The 16860-nt window shown below is 60.3% G+C and overlaps 1 protein-coding gene across 2 annotated transcripts in view; it reads right to left on the reverse strand.

Annotated features, from left to right (window-relative positions):
* Positions 1–10594: 10594 nt before the first annotated feature.
* Positions 10595–16860, reverse strand: part of CARD11 (caspase recruitment domain family member 11) — a 117414-nt gene continuing 111148 nt past the window's right edge. The window contains exons 23-25 of one of the 2 annotated variants that reach the window (XM_086692477.1): positions 16008–16132; positions 14455–14570; positions 10595–12413 (exon numbers count right to left, since the gene is read on the reverse strand). In XM_086692477.1, coding sequence (XP_086548603.1) covers positions 12209–12413; positions 14455–14570; positions 16008–16132 — 446 coding nt within the window. In that variant the 3' untranslated portion in view covers positions 10595–12208. Of the gene's footprint in view, positions 12414–14454; positions 14571–14778; positions 15005–16007; positions 16133–16860 lie in introns of those variants that run through there. The other variant, XM_086692479.1, reaches the window with a different exon arrangement.

The following is a 16860-nucleotide window of genomic DNA, read 5'->3' on the forward strand; positions in this document are numbered from 1 at the left end:
GCCCAGGGAGGAGGGGGTTTCACGGAGCGCCTGGGACATGCAGGTGTCCCAGGAGCAGGGGTTGTGCCTGCCCGGGGTTGGGGTGGGGGCCCGAAGGACTGGGTGCAGGGCCAAGCTGAGGGGCCAGAGGGGTGAGCCTGACCTGAGCTGCCTGGGGGGCCGGGGGCAACAGCAGATGTTTTCTCTGCCTCTCCCGCTCGGGGGCCCCGTCAGGGCACCTGGATGTTCACGTGGGCGCTGCTAGGGGCTTCCCGTTGGGCTGGACAGGCCGCCTCAGATGCAATCCTGCCTTAGTAAGGCGGGGGTGTGGCCTGGCTCCTGGGGGTCTGGCCCCTGCCCCTCATGGCCTGCCCGCCACCCACCAGGGCACCTGGAGGACCTCCGGGCCAGTCCTGTGTCTAGCCTGCACACACCAGGGGGCTGGCGAGGGGCCTGGAAGGCCGTGCTGCCTCCGTCTGTAAGCTGGGAGCTGCCGATCGGGCTGCGGCCGGTGAGCGAAGTAAACACCCAACAGCTGTGGGCGGAATGTTCCCCGCTGGCTGAATCCGGCAAGAAAACCCAGCGGTTTAGGTGCAGGGTGTGTGCATGGCAGACGAGTCAGGGGGAGAGGGGACCCCAGACTGACTGTGCTGGGATCATTAGGAGTCAGCTCCCAGCTTGGATTCTGCAAAGGGAGAATCAGGCCCAGAGAGGGACAGGCACATGCCTGAGGTCACACAGCAAGTGAGCAGGAGACTCGGGGCCACGGTGGGTCACCCTGGCAGGGGCCTAGGCGAGGTGGCACGAGGGGACGGACACATGTGGCTTGTTCCTGTGTGCTCAGACAGAAAGGAGGCCAAGGGTGGTGCTGCCCCTTAACGTAAACAAACGGATTATAGAAGAAAAGTTTATGGGAAGCCAGCATTGCTCACCCAAACCAGACAACACAAAAGCAAATGTCTCCCACGTACCTTATATCCTCATGTTACAATGTACATTATATGTATGTGTGACTATATGTATTATTTGATATGTTATACACACGTTACTTACGCATATCACATACCTCTCATTATATACTACAGTGTGTTTTAAAAGTGTGCGTGGTTCCGAACGTCACTCACATATTGCATGCTGGGAAAAGCTCCCAGGGCGTGAGCCCGTGACGCTGCTCTTTTGGGTGAAGGTCTGTTGCCAAACCATGCACACGGCAAGCGAAAGCAAACCCACCCCCAAGGATGAGCTGGGAGGGACTCCCAGGGTCAGGGAGGGACAGAGGACAGCTGAGGGGGACAGTGCGGCCCCAGGTCGGGCCTGGTGGGTGCCGGGCCGCGGGTGGGGCGGACGGGGCGTGAGCACCAACTCTGGGCCCGGCGCTTTGCACCCACTCACCTGCAGTCCTCTGGGGATTCGGATATTCCTGCTTCAGCTTCTCATGAAACAGTTCAAACAGAGCAGACTGGAGAATAGCGGAGTAGAACTGCCCTGTCCCTGTCCTCCCGCTGCCCTGAATTCGATTACTTCCCACGCGGGTGCTCTTTTGGATTTTTTGCAAGAAAGAGACCACGACAGGTGTTGCTGAGGTCCCTCTCTCTCCCCCCGGTAGCTGCCCCAATCCTTTTCCTTCTCTCCCACCTGGGAAGGGGCCACACGTGCCACCGACTCTCTCTCTTCCCATGACACGAACTTACGACGTGACTGGGCGCGTGGGTCACCCCCAACCGCAGCGTGGCCCTGTCTCCCAACGCCACACGGACCCACGCCTGATCTACAGCTGGAAACCCTGGCGCGAGTTCACGCGGTCGTGAGCGACACAGGCAGGGTCACACCCTGTTGCCGGGGCTCCAGTAACCACGGAGGGAAGTTTCTCCTCCGCCCGGGGCCGCCCGGGGCCAGCGTGAGGGTGCTGGGTTTATTGACGTGACTTTGGGGGGGCCTGGGGGGCTTCCGGGCAGCGCCAGGCCTCGGGCGGCCCGGGCTCCGTGGGAGAAGGCAGAGGGCAAAAAGAGCCTGCCCTTTCGGCCCCGTGTTTTCTACAGAAGAGAAATCAATAGCTCCTCGCAAGCAGGCCGCTGCAGGCAGAGTCTGCGGCCCTGGAGGTGACCGGGGGAGGCCGCGTCTCCACAGAACCCGGGCAGACTCGATCCCGGGAGATTTATGCCACCAACGCTTGCGGAACTCTGGGTCGGGGAGGGGGGGGGGACGGGTCTCAGTCACGCACCCCCGTCTCTCTGGCTGAGACGTGGGTCAGAGGGCCCGAGGGTGGCGATGTAGGGGGAGGGGGGCGGGGGGGCGGGCTGGGTTTGCTGAGCTGGCGGCAGCCTATCCGGGAGACTATGAGGAGGGAGGGTGCGCCGGAGGGCAGACGGCAGCCGCAGCCTGGAGGGGACAAGGCCACCAACGGGGCTGGTGGTGATGGAGGAAAGTCTGCGGGACCTCCACGCACGGGCGTGCGACCGAGGGCCCCACCACGGACCTGACCGTCCACACTCCACTGTGAGTAGACACGTGTGTGCACACTCAGCCCCAAGCACACACGCACCCTCCCAAATACACACGCACTCCCCACACACGCACACGCACAGGTAGCGGGGCTTCTCCCGCCCCTGGAGTGCATGCACACATGCACACACACATGCTGTGTGTCAAAAAGAAAAAGAAAGGAGAGAAAGAGCGAAGAAAGTCCCTTGAAAAAACAGCAGTGATGGTAATTCGAGTGGACGATGGCCGTAAATCTTGGGGGCTGCTAACAATAATGAAGTATGAAGGCAGTGCAGCGAGATTAACAGAGATGTTTAATGCTTTCCCTCCCAGATCGATAGGCTGTGCTGAGATTTTCCCGACACGCACGCCCCGCCCAGCTGGCCAGGTTTTGGGCAGCGGGGACCCCTCCGTCCCTGCAACCCTGTCTCCCTCCTCTCTGCACCGCTAAGAGCTGAATGGGGGCGTGGGGGCGAGAAATCCCATCTCCCACGGCCACATCCCCGAGCCTTGGCTGGCCAGCCGTGACCCGGAACGCAGCAGGAACTTGCTCTCGCCGATGTCGCTGAGTGGCCGGCCACCCCGCTGCCTGCCGGGCCTGGGGCCCTGTTGGATTTGCAGCTCTTTGCCACGGGCCTGGGGTTCCTATCCAGCCCTGGGAGGGGCCGAGCGGCCCGGGGCCCCTGGCCTTGGGGTGCGGAGGACCAGGCCTTGCCCGAGCTGCCCCCCCTTGCTGCAACGTGACTTTCCTCCCTCTCCCCTGGTGCAGAGGGTGGCTGAGAGTGGCGGGGTAGGTGTTTATTTTAAGGCGTCAGGGCCTCCCGGGTGAGTTCTGGGCCAGGCCTCCCGGGCAGAAGCTTCGGTTGAAGGTCTGCATTCCTGGCTGCATAGGGGTCACTGACAGCAGGCCCCCAGCCACGCTCAAGGTCAGATGCACCCTCAGGGCTACTTGTAAGGAGGCTCTGGGTTGGTGACTTGGGAGCCTCAGCCCTCGCCAGCACCCGCCCCCAAGCCCAGAGCAAGCACACGGCAGACCCTGGTTCTGTGCTCAGTACTCCCAACACCAGACCTCCTTGTCTGTCCTTCCTGTACTGCAGGGGCGGGGCCCGGCTCCCTGTCCCCCCCCACCCCCCCACAGGTGACACTTCGGGCATGCTCCAGGCTGTGCTAGGTTTGGGAACAGAAGGCTGAACAACACGCAGTTTGTGCTCCAGACAGATCCCTGCCTGCCCTGGGCTTCTTGGCTTGGGTCTGCGAACAGAATCAGGGGCGTCTGAGTGTTGATGGCCAAAAGCAACAGCCTCATTTGCTCAAACTCCTCATCGGGGTTAGGGTTCCTGCCCATTACCAAGGGGGGCTGTGAGCCCGAGGGTGTGGACTTGTTCACCAACGGGAACACGGCGTTGGGCATCTTACCGCGGCTGCCGCAGGTGACTGGAGAGACCATTCAAGCTCTTCAGACAATGGCAGTAACGTCCCCAGCTCTAGACCTTGCTGAAGAATCTTGTTATGTCCCCGCATTCATGAAAAAGCACATCAGTGACCAGATTACGAGTTTGCTCTTACATATTTTGATAACTGGGGGCGCCCGGGGGGCTCAGTCGTCCAGCATCCGTTAAGTATCCGACTCCGGCTCAGGTCATGATCTCACTGTTGGTGGGTTTGAGCCCCAAGTCGGGCTCTGTGCTGACAGCTGGGGGCCAGGAGCCTGCTTCGCGTTCTGTGTCTCCCTCTCTCTCTGTGCCCCTCTCCCACTCGCTCTGTCTCTCTCTCTCAAAAATAAATAAAAACGTTAAAAAAATATTTTGATAACTGTATTTCAACAAAGAAATACAATCCTAGGGGTTTTGTTGAATGTGTTACAAAATGCTCCTTTGAGACGACGGCGTCTCTGGGCTCTCGGATGCTCGAGGGGTTCATGGTGCACAGACCGGTGAAAGCCGCTGCTGGCCAGTCGGAGCCGGTGGGATGGGGGCCGGACGACCAGTTGGGGGGGGGTGGTCCGGCCAGTGGGTTCCCCAAGCGGGGGGAGAGGATTTGAGGGGCACAGCGGGTTAGTGCAGGAACTGAGGCCGTGTTAGGCTTCTATCGTGATGACCGACGCGTCATATTGTGCACATATTGTGTATTGTGTGCACAGATGGAGGGAGATGAGGAATCCATCTGCGGGGGAAATGGCACCCCTGTTTGGTTTTGAACCTGAGAAGCCAAGGGCCCCTGGCCTCACGAGACCAGCCAATTCGGGGGGTCCCTTTCCCTGGCACAAGCTCGCTCGTCCTCACGGCCACCCCATGCGGCACATGGCTTGGGGTATGTGGCCTCACTTCACAGAGGATGACCTTCGGGGAGTCGCGGAAAGTTGCCTTAGAACTCAGATGTCCCCATCCGTCCCTGGGATCCTGCACCTCCCAGCCCACGGGCGCCCGAGGACCCTTCACTGTGCAGGGACGCTATCACCAAGCCGCCCGGGTTCCGCCCCGTGCTGGGCCTCGGGCCAGGGACCCAGAGGTCAGGACCAGTCTGTTCTGGAGGAACTAACGGTCCTCCAGCCTCGTGTGTGTCTGTTTCTCTCTGACACGCACGCACAGCCCACGGCCTCATACCCACATTCGAGTCCAGTCAGACCAGCGCGGGGGGGGGGGGGGGGGGGGGGGGGGGGCGAGACTCACGGTATCGGTCAAAACAAGGTCAGAGCCGAACAGACACGTGATAGGAAAAAAGGAAATTCCTGTAGCAGACATTCTTTCCAGTCAGCCCAACCGGCTCGGAAACTTTCGATACAATTTTTAGAGAGCACCTGGGGTTTCGAAGCAGCCAGTGCTGAGAGCGTGAGCCCGTGGCCCGACACTCACAAGCGGCTAATTTTAGCATCCAAACAAACCGGCAAGCCAAACGCTTCTCCTCTGGTCCACACCCCCTCCTCACCCACCCCCTTCCTGCGAGCCCACGCTTCCTGCCGCTCACTGGCTGGCCCTGCAGCTCGTGTGGCCCACAGGGGCTGGGGACCCAGGGAACCAAAGACCCAGGCGGGCGCTCCCACGGGCAGTGCAGGCAGGGAGGGGTGGAGGGGACAGGGAGAGGCGAGGCCCCCGTGGCCTCTCCCACGGGCCGCCTCTGCAGGCGCTAGGGGGGGGATCCCTCTTCCTCTGCAGACCCAGGGGCTCCAGGCTGAGCTGGACCCCAGGGACGCCCCAGGGAGCTGTGGGCACCGCTCCGAGGTCCCCGCTTCAAATCCCAGCTCTGTCCCTTCCCCGCAACTGAACCTCAGTCTCCCCATCTATTAAATGGGGGTGGCGTTCGCTCCCGGGACAGATCGGGGGGTGGCCAGGCTGGACACGACGGGCCGACCGCCCCGCACACGGCAGCGGCACTCCTCAGCCGGGGTGAGGGTCTCCTCCGGGTCACGGGAGCCTCCAATCCACGTGGGCACGGGCTGCCCCCCGCCCCACGGGGCCCGGCTGCGCTAGAGCTTCGTGGCCGCAGATATTTTCAGCTCCCCTGGCGATGTGACCCGAGGGCAGCCGCTCAAAAGTGGCCGAGGCCAAGAAACACAGTCCAGCCACCAAAAAAGGGATCCCGAGGCTCGAGTTCCTTAAATGTTCTGAAGCCAACACGTTGTTCGTGCTAACCCCGTAAGACCTGTTCTCTCTTCTCCTGTCGACTTCCCGCACTGCGGCGGCCTGCTCCCCCCGTGGAGTTTCCCCCGAGCCCCTACCCTAGTTCTTGCCCAGGTGCCTCTCTTGTCCTCCTGCTGACACCAAAGCTCCAACTGGGAGTGACAGAGCTGTCCTCAGGGGGAGAGGGAGGGAAGGAAGCTGAGTAGGCAGTCAGGATTTCAATGGTGGAGGGGATAGGGTATCTGGCCACACGACAGCCCCTCCTTCCTTTGCACTAGAGTTAGCTTGGACAGGCTTCTGTGTCTGCCCCAGGACCTTTGCACCCACTGTGCTCACTGCTTGAATGCTCTTGCCCCATATTTTTTTCATGGCTTTTTGCCATTCCCTTCAGGCCCCTCCTCAAACGTCACCTTCTCAAAGAAGCCATACCATCTAAACAAGCTCCCCTGTGACAAATGCTGTTGTCCCTCTCACGAAGACCGGTCCTCTTTTCTGCGTTTGAGCAACAATGTATGTAGCCCCAGGGTGGGTAGAGGATATCCAGCACTAGGGCAAACGAGGCATCAGGGAATGATTACTGGGGGGTTCTGGGAGAGATGTCCCTCCACAATAAAGGAGAGCTGCTTCCTTCTTGTTCTGGGCACCAGATGTGAGGATGTGATATCTGGAGCTGTGGCAGCCATCTTGCAGTGATGAGGCGACCACCCCGGAGAGGAAAGCCAGCTGTTCTCTCAAACAGCGAGAAGGTCTGGTGATTTCTTCCTACAGGGCACTAAGCAGTTGGGGCTGAGTCCCAACCACCTCTTTGAGACGGGCCACGTGCCTGCCAGCTCGCCAAGGTCCCTATTGTCCGCCTCACTTGTTTCCATCCTTGCTGGACCCTGGGCAACTCCAGGGGCAGTGTGGTGACTTGTGGTTTAAGTGTGTCCGTTCCAGCCGCCGGTGCCCAGTTACTGGGGGGAGGGGTAAGTAAGACAGACATGTTCTCTACCATTGCGAATCTCACAGGCAGACGCCGGAGGTAATGAAGGGAGTCGCTCCGACATGGGCTGGCAAGGGCTGTGACAAAGGTGTGCACCTCAGCCCAGGTCAGGGGAGGCCATCCTCCCCTAGAGCTGGCAGTTCAGCTGCCGCCTGATGCACGAGGAGGACTTAAGCAGAGTGAAGGGAACAGCATATCACAGAAAAGGAACAGCCTGTGTGAAGCCCCAGAAGCCAGAGGAAAGGAAAGAGGGGTTGATGTGGTCGGGAGTGATACGGGTGTGGGTGGGGGGAGTCCTGGCCATCGGCGAGAGGCAAGGCGCGGTGGACCGGTGTGGCGGCTGTGGGACGGGTAGGGGTGAATGGATTCGGTAGGGAGTTAAGAATTTAATCAACAGGATGAGTGAGGCAGTGTGCGTGCGTGTGTGTGCGTGAGAGACACAGAGACAGAGAGACGTAGAGATATACAGAGACACAGGCGAGAGGGTGCTGGTGCCGCCCGGCTTTCTGGCTGAGTGACTGAGTCAGGGGTGGGTGGGGAGGGACAGGTCTGGGGGGTGAGGGGGTGAGTTAGGCTTCAGGCCTGTGCGGACTGGTATCCCCTCGAGGTCGGGAGGAGGTGGAGAGGGGCCCCCCCACACCTCCCACCTTGTGGCTAGAGCAGCTCTGGGTGTGGGGTCTCAGGACTTCAAGCTGAACCGAGGCCAGAGTGGACAGCCACACGCCAACAGGCCTGTCTGACCCAGACAGGGCCCCGGGAAGAGTCCCGGCCCAGAGGGCCAGGCCTGCTCGGGTCACGAGCCACGAAAGGCCGGCCGCGAACGGGTGCCGCCCGGGGGGGGCCTGTGGGCCGCGCAATGGAGCCAGGCGGGCCCCCGTTAAGAAGAGGGCGTCCTGCAGGGAGGCCGGGTAAATGACGCGGGACCACGGCCTAGATGCTTGTGGAGGACACGATGGGGTGGCCAGACGGGAACGCGGGACAGCTGTGAGAAACGACAGACAGAGAGGCCCGGCTATAAAGTGCAGGGCACGGTGGGTTGTGCCCTCTGTCGTACGACACGGTGGGAATGAGAATACACATGGCTTGTCTGTGCACGAAGACTCTGGAAGGGCACACGGGAGTCTAAAAAAGTGGTTTTCTGTGAGGAGGACGGGGATGGGGACAGGGCAGAGGTGAGGATTTGCACGGACAGCCTTCTATGACGCACTTCCGAAGGCTGTGAACGTTTCGCCTCTCGGACGTGGGTGCAGAGTTCCAGATTAAAAGCCAAGGGGGACCGTCACATCTCACCGCGGAGCCCGGGTCCTTACAGCCGGCCTCCAGGTGGCGGTGGGGCGGGGCCGGGCAGGTGATTTACACGTGCAGCTTCTTTCAACCCAGTGAGGGCCCACAAGGTCTCAATTGTTCTTGGGGTCTCTTTTCCCCATGTCCCCAGAGCCCCGCAGCCTGGGGACGGCAGAAGGAACATGTGGCCCGAGGGCAGCAGGCTGGCCTGGGTGGGTGGGGGATGGGCGCCAGGACAGCAAGCGGGGGTGGGGGGTGGGGGGTGGGGGGTGGGAGGGTGGGGGGGTGGGGGGGTGGGGTGGGGTGTGACAATCCCTGTTGCTTTTAGTTTGGTTTCCTGGGGCTTGGAAGTAAAACAGAAAACCAAGGTTCAGCCTCATTTGGAACCCCCCACCCCCAGGCCCCCTGCACCTGCCCCTGGAGACTTCTCTGGCCTCGGTCCTCAGAGACTTTCCGGAGGTTGTTGCAACCCCCGCAGAGCACTCTGGGTCACACAGGGGCTGGAGCAGGTGCTCGGAGCCACGTTTCCCAACCAAGCAGCCTCAACATCCCGGTTGAGCTTGGCAGGACTGACCATCCCGCGACCCGGCCCCACACCAGCCACTGCCCCCAGTCCCTGGCACGCTGCCAGCCACCAGGGCCCCACCTCCGAATCGGGAGGTCCAGCGGACAGCCCGCAGTCGGCAGATCAGCCGGGCCTGGGTTGACTTCCAGCGTACCCGCTGTGTGACCCTGGTGAAGTTACTTGGCCTTTCTGAGCCCATTTTCTCCCGTATGAAATGGAGAAAAGTTTCGGGATCGCTAAGTAAGAGAACATCTAGCAAGCGCTTGGACAGAGGAGGAGGAGCTCGGAAAATGGTTGTTAAGAGTTGCCTAACCTGAAAGCATCGGCCATTCATCTTTTGGGGAATCCGTAGGGTCCCTCGGGAGCCTGAGAAAGCCTGGACTTTCTCCCCAGAAAACCGTAGATCTGCACATACGGCACGATTTCTAGGGCTCCAAGCTGTGGGACTGGTGTCCTTGGAGGGAGACCAAGCATCCATCACCGGTGTTATCAGCCTGGCACAGGCTCCCTTCTGGAGCCTGGGGCCCCGGGCTCGACAGGCACGCGGCAAAGCCCCGCTGTGCACCTCGGGGGCCTCCCTGAGCCCCGGGCTGGCTCCAAAGGAAAAACACAGCCTGCGGACCCTGGAGTGATAACTCGGGCTGCAGCCGGGCTTTGCAGACAGCTCTGGCAGTCTCCCCACCTGCCGGCCCCACGCGGGCCCCACTCTCCTTCCCAGGCAGCCTCCGGGCTGCCGAAGCGGCGCTGTGGGCAGCTGAAAAATCGGGGCCCGGAGCCAGAGCAGATGATGTCAGGGGTCTCCTTTGAAATCCTCGCGTGGAGTGATTCCGCGCGGTGCCAAACCCCAGCCTCCTGCTGACCTCACGGTTTCACGCAGGGACTGACCCAGAACGCACAAACTCATTCCTGACCTTCTCTCCGGCGGCCCCATCTTATTAACACACACACGGCCCCACAGCCCTGCCTTCTGGAGCCTCCCGAAAACTCCTCGGGGGCCAAAAAGAACCCATCACCATTTCTTTTTCCAGGTATCTCTCCCCACGAGTGGCCTCTCTTCACCCCTCCTTGTCTCCCCCCACCCCTCAAAATTACACGCAAGCCACGGGTTGGGTTCTTTCTGCACAAGCCTGAGAATCTGAGGTTAAATAAATAAATATAAATAAATCAGCAGACCTTTTACTCCGGGTCCCCTTTCCAGTCACGTCTGTCCCCTCGGCTCTAAGTACTTTACGAGGAAGCGCGGTGTCGGGGTGAACACGATTGCCTCGGCTTGGGGAAAATTTACTGTTGAGCGTAAAACTCTAACCAGATGAAAGCGGACCTTCCAGCTCCTCGCGAGGCGGGCGGCTTCTCTGGCCCTAAACAACCACAGCCGGGTCTCCGGAAAGCAGGGTTTCTCCGGATCCAGCACATCCAGCTTGATTCTGGGGGCTGTTGCAGAAGAAGCAGTGTCAGTAACTGTTTTCAGAGGCGTCGCTCTGCCTGGCAACGTCCGGTCTCAGTGGCGTAGGGCCAAATCATCATCACGGAGGGACGAGGAGACCAGGCTCCCCCCACCCCCGGGAACCTCCCATCCCCGGTAGCACCTCCCCAGGCTTTGTGGTGCTCATTTGACTTCAAAGAGTCAAAATGCTAAAAACAAAACAAACAAACAAACAAACAAAAATGCAGGACGTTACAGCACTGTTTTCTAGGGTGAGGTATTTACCAGAAGCTCTTTAATTCATAATTTGTACCTTGAACATGTGGCAAAAACCTAGCATATCAACCCACACCCATGGTATCTAAGAGCAAGGGTTGCTCCTGTATTTGTTAGGAATTGCTTTAGGCTGCAAGTAACCAAGGACGGAAATGACCACCACGTAACATAAATTTATTTCTGTCCCATGTAAACAAAACCCAAGCAGTCGTCCCCGGGCTCCAAAGTGCCATCAGCCATGCTGACTCTTCTCTTTCTGTTCCGCCATCCTCTGCGTAGGGTTTCCGTTCTCAAGGTCGCCTCAAGGTCCAAGGTGACTGCAGGAGCTCCAGCCATCACAGCTGTATTCCAGGCAGGAAACTAGGGAAAGGGCTGCCGGTCTGCTCTGTCCTTCCCCCAAAACCTTGTCGCCTTACATTTTCTTGATTACCCTAGCTGCAAGGGAAGCTGGGGAATATGGTCTTTGAGCTGCATGTAGTTTCCCAGAATAAAAACAGGATTCTGTTAGTAAGGGAGGGAATGCGGGTCCTGGTTTGTCAAGCGGCGGTTGCTCCCAGTTCCCATGAACACACAGAGCTGGGAGGGAACCCCAGCCTGCCACCTGCCGAATACTCAGCACGGAGCCGGGCCGGACGAGGCCTGGCTTGGCCACACCCTGTCGGGTCCATACTGGGAAAGTCTGCGTCCAGGGGGTCAGGGAGAAGAGTGGTTCTAGAACCCACGGGGCCTTTGCTCTCTGTCGCGGAGGGAGGCACGAGCCTCCGGCAGACGCGCACGCGCGCACACACCCCAGCGCCTGGGCAGCGGAAACAAACCCAACAGAGATACTTACTCCACGCGCCCAACCGCAGGGCGACTTGGGGCTGCGCGTATGGACGCCACGTGCAGAGGATCGGAGAGCCGAGTGAGGGGCCCTGGCCTCAGGGCTGGGGTCTGGGGGGGCAGGGTGACCTTCCAGGGAGGGCCCTTCCTAGAGTGACTCTACAACTTCTCACCCAAATCGGGACGTGTCTTCGTCAAAGGGGTTATTAGTAACCACGCCCGAGGCCCAGGCCCAAATCAGGTCTGTCCCGGGGGCGCCGCGGACGATGGTGGCCCCCCCCCCCCAAGCTCTTCCGGAAGTGGTCTGCGCGCTCAGCAAGGGCTCCGCCCCTCTGCAAATTACTACGTACTAACAGCTCTCGGAAAGGTGGAGGACGAGGAAACGGTGACGTTTTAATGCGAGAAAAGAGAAAAGTCGCCGCGCGGAGGGCTTCCCCTTCCGCCGCGGCCATCCTGCCCGGGAACGTGTACGTGCTGTGTCCCGAAGGCCGGCGGGCGCGCCCCCACGCTCAGGGTCGCCGCCCCGCGGCTGGCACACCTGTTCGTGCGTTACATTCATCGGCTGTTCGGCTCCCGAGGGGCCGCTGGCCTCCGGCCTGGCGTCGCGACGACGCGTGCGGCCGGGGCGGCCCGTTCCCAGCTGACCGGTCCGGGTCCGGGTCCGTCCCCTCAGCTCCCCGGGGCCCGCGTGACCGGGTGGACGGGGCCCCCTCGCGCCCACGGCACCGCCCGCCGGGGTCCGCAAGCCCCTCCGAGCCGCCTCGGCCCCGGGCCCCGCCTCACAGCTGGTCCTCGTCCACCCAGACGGTCTTGCGCTGCTCTTCGCTGATCTTGTCCTTGAGGACGCGGAGCAGCTCCTCCACGCTGCCCCACATGTCGGCCTCCACCGTGGCGTACAGGCAGGGCAAGGCCTCCACCTCCTTCTCCTTCAGCCGGCACAGCCGCAGGAACTCGTCCTCCGTCTCGGGCCGGGACAGCATCTTCCTGTGGGCGGGGCGGGGCGGGGGGGGGGGAGACACGAACCGCTGTGGGGGTCGCCACCTGCCACGCCGGGTCCCCGCGGCGCACGGCGCCTTCCAGCACACGGCCCGGCCCGAGAGGCGGGGCTTAAAAAAATATCTGTAGTTTTTCTTTCCTTTGCATTTACTTAAAAAAAAAAAAAACCAAATTTCTTCCAAAGGCGCCTGGGCGGCTCAGTCGGTCGAGCATCCAACTTTGGCTCAGGTCACGATCTCGCGGTTCTCGGGCACGAGCCCTGCACGCGGCTCCACGCTGACGGTGCGAGCCTGCTTGGGATTCTCTCTCTCTCTCTGCCCCTCCCCGGCTCTCTCTCTCTCTCAAAAATAAATAAACTTTAAAAAGAAGACCTCCATTTTCAGGGCTGGTTGATGTGCCAAGGGAGTTGGTAAACCCTGTCGTTTTTAAGTGCGCAGTTCACTTAGTGTCATGTTTATTCAGGCTGTTGTGCCATCAGCCTCCAGAACTTTTTCATCCCGCAAAACCGAAACTCATACCCGTTAGCACACTGATTCCCTCTCCCCCCCGCCCCTCCCCCAGCCCCTCACCACTGACTACTTTCTGTCTCTGTGAACCAGACTCCTCCAGGGACCTCACCCTAACCCTTTGTGTGTCTGGCTGCTGGCACCGAGCGTCATGTCTCCAAGGTTCATCTGTGCTGGAGCAGGTGCCAGAATATTTTGGTTTTTTTTTTTACTGTTTATTTTTGAGAAAGAGAGAGAGAACGAGAACCCGGGTGGGGGAGGGGCAGAGAGGAAGACAGAGCGTGAGTGGGGGAGGGGCAGAGAGAGAGAGGGAGACACAGAATCCGAAGCAGGCTCCAGGCTCTGAGCTGTCAGTACAAAACCCGATGTGGGGCTCGAACTCACGAACTGCGAGATCATGACCTGAGCTGAAGTCAGACGACTGGTGCCCCTAGACTGTTCTTCCTTTTTAAGGCTGAATCATATTCCAGCGTGTGGATGAACGACATTGTGTTTATCCATCGTCCACCCGTGGACGCCGGGTTGCTTCTACCTCCTGGCTCTTGTGAACAGCGCTGCCGTGAACACGGGTGAGCGCCCGTCTTTTTGAGACTGTTTTCGATACTTCTGGGCGGGTCATTCGAGGAGGAACCTCCGTACCCCCGTCTTCCTCGGCCGCTGTAGCATTTCATGCTACCGCCAGCAGTACCCCAGGGCGCCAGCCCTCACCCCCCACCGCCTCCCCCAACACGCGTTCCCTTCTGGGCTGTGGATGACAGCGGTCAGAACGCGTGTGCAGTGGTGAGGTGGGGTCCTCTGTCTCGTTTGCTCGCTCGTGGGATCCCGGGTGCCAGGCCCTGAACAGGTGCTCAGTAAAGATTTGGAGCTACAGGGGAGGGGAGTGGCCCAACCTCTCTTTGCCTCAGCCGGGGCCTCGCGGGGCAGAGGTCAGGGACAATGCCACGTGACGGCCAGGCCCCAAACCCCACAGCCAACCCTCCAGCAAAACGCACAGGCTTGGCCTGGAACGTGGATTCAGAATCGGACCTTTCTGCACCACCCGCGAGACAGGATCCGGGTCCCAGCACTTGCCCCGGCTGTCCTGACCCCTGTGTCCACACAGCAGGCGGAGGGAGCCCTTTACGCCCCGTGTTAGATCGTATCACTCGGCATGGCTGGGGCCCCCGTGGCTGCAAGGTCCCCACCGCCGCCTGCCACTGTTCCCGCCTGAGGTCTGGGGGCCTCTCCTCTGCACCTGCCCGGCCCACCCTCACCGCACTGGGGCTGGTCCAACATCAGCTTCACTTCCCCAGCCACCTGGGTCCTGCGAGGTGGGTCCACCACCCACCTCGGCACTTGTCCCCCAGGGTCCCCCGGGACGTGTTGCCTGTGTGGTATGGTCTCCACTGCTGGAGGTAGGGGGCCATGTCTGGCACTCGACGAGGACCCGCTGAAGGGGTGAGCGGGGATGCCAAGCAGCCGGCTGTTCTTGGGGGGACCCCGGAGGTGTGGCGGTGGGAGCAGGGGGGGTCTCGGGGCCCTACCTGAACCTCTTGATGTTCTTCTCTGACACCCGAATGAAGAGCACGATGGGGTAGATCCTGGACTTGATCAAGTCTCTGGTGCAGCTGATCCCGGCCTCCAGCAGGCAGTGCTTGTCCTGCAGTACGGGGGCCAGCGGTCAGCAGCTCCCCAGCCCCTCCGGGCAGCCGGGCGGCTGGGGCAGGGGCAGGGGCAGGGGCGAGAGCCCCGAGTGTCCCCACGTCCCCAGCTGCCCCAGGGAGCGACCCGAGGTGAAGCCTGACCTCTGCGGGACAAGCCCCCGCCTGCCTGGACACCGGGCTGCAGGTGCCATGTGTCAGCAGGGCCGGGGCCCGAGGTGCATCGGGGGTGGGGGTGGGGGGTGAACGACTTTCAGTGCAAAAATCAGAGTCAGCTTCAAGAGCACCTGCTACTCCCCTCGGCTCACGGAGGCATTCTCGGTACGAAGCAAGGGCAGAAAACACCGGAAAGGCGAACTGGGGCTGGACGACCTTGGGAGTACTGCCGAGGGTTCTCAGGCAGGGTTCCCTGGCACCCATGGGCTCCTCGCTTCTGGAGGACAAATCTCTGTTTTGCTGAGAGTGTCACGTCTGAAGCAAACAGACCCCCGGATGCCCGAGCCCTCTGCGCTGAACTAGAACGTGGATCCAGAAAACAGCGCACGTGTCCCTAAGCGTGCCGCTCAGCGAGTCTTCACAACCCGCCCCGGCCCCCGCGCTCCTTCCGGTCACTGCCCTCGCTCCCCACCAGCACGGCCACCATCCACACGGTGTGGCTTCACCTTCCCAGCGACCACCCTGCCCACTCCTGTGCTCTCTACTCCAACGTCACCATCCCCTAAATGCTGTGGCCCAGACTTAAACACCGAATGAGCGATTCCAGGCTGGCTGAGAGCTCTGCCCGTACGTTCTTCTGCCTGAGTGACCACGTGGGGACGTGTTGGGGGGGGGGGCAGACGCGGGGCTCCGGTGGGCACCTGCTCCTGGCTCCTCGTCCAGGGTCACCGCCCACTGCAGAGGTGACCCCCAGATGCTGGGGTGGCAACTCAACTGATGGCTTTGCTCTCCAAAGGTCCCAGAATGAGAAAGAAATCGATGCCTGGGGCTGATAAGGATCACATCGCCCGGCTCCAGAAGACTCTAAATTGTGTGCAGACACCTCTCCTGCGTTGCCACCAATAACCCTCCTGTTGCTCCATTTTCCCTCCTGAGGTGAACATGACTCCTGTCGACCGCTTGCTCTCCCTGTCTCTTGTCCTGACACACACTCCCTCTAGCTCCGGCCCTTGTTGTCACGGCCAGGCGCATGCAAAGCCCGAGACAATGCAAACCAGAACACCAGGGCCAGGGAGCCGTCGGAGGCACGGAGTGATTCTAAAACATAAACGTGCACGTCAGAGCCTGGAGGACGAGGGTGTGTGGTGAGGTAACACCGGGCAGGTGAGAAAAGGAGAGAAGGGGGTCTGCCCACAGGGAGGGGGGGGACTCTGCACCCCTCCCTTCTGCATGGCCGAGGCGCCCTCACAAAGATAACCGGTGCCTTCACCCCACCTCACCTTGGCGGCCACAGCTTCAATGTTGGCGGGAACGATGCATTCGAAAGTGTTGGGGTTCTTCTCTCGCGAGTAGATGATGGTCTCCGTCTTCTGCTTCCTGAGGAACTCGTCTCTGGTGACAACATCTGTGGACAGAAGGCCAGTCCTGAGGGCAGCACAAACCTCCCCTTTCTGGACTGGACAGAACTGCATGTTGATCCCCTTCTGCCCACTCAAATCAACTGTGGCTCCTCTACCAGACTGTGAGGCTTCTCAAGGGCAGGGTCAAGGTCATAGTTCCTTACACTTCCCACAGCAGCACCCAGAAGAGCTGCTTCATGAATGCTCAGCATTTTCATTGGACAGAGTAATTCATGCACTGAGGTACGATACTAGTGAACTGCCTATCATGAAGGATTTCCGGCTTTACTCATCCACCCACCCATCCATCATCTACCCACCCACCCATCCATTCACCCACGCACCCAACCATCTATTTGTCTAGTATTATAACCATCCATCCATCCATTCATCCACCCACCCACCCACCCAACCATCCATCCATCCATCATCCATGTGCCACCCATCCGACCAGCCATCCAACAACTCATCCATCCATCCATCCATCCATCCCCCCTCCCATGCATCTACCCATCTATTCATTCACCCATCCATGTACTTATCCATCCATCTACCTATCCACCCACCCACCCATCCAACCAACCATCCACCATCCATCATCCATCCACCCACCCATTCATCCATTCACCCACACACCCAACCATCTATCCAGTCATATAACCATCCATCCATCCATCATCCATGTGCCACCCATCCAACAACTCACCCATATATCCATCTATCCATCCAACCA

Source organism: Puma concolor, chromosome E3 (assembly GCF_028749965.1).
Source record: "Puma concolor isolate L17-30 chromosome E3, mPumCon1.1.hap2, whole genome shotgun sequence".
NCBI lineage: Eukaryota > Metazoa > Chordata > Mammalia > Carnivora > Felidae > Puma > Puma concolor.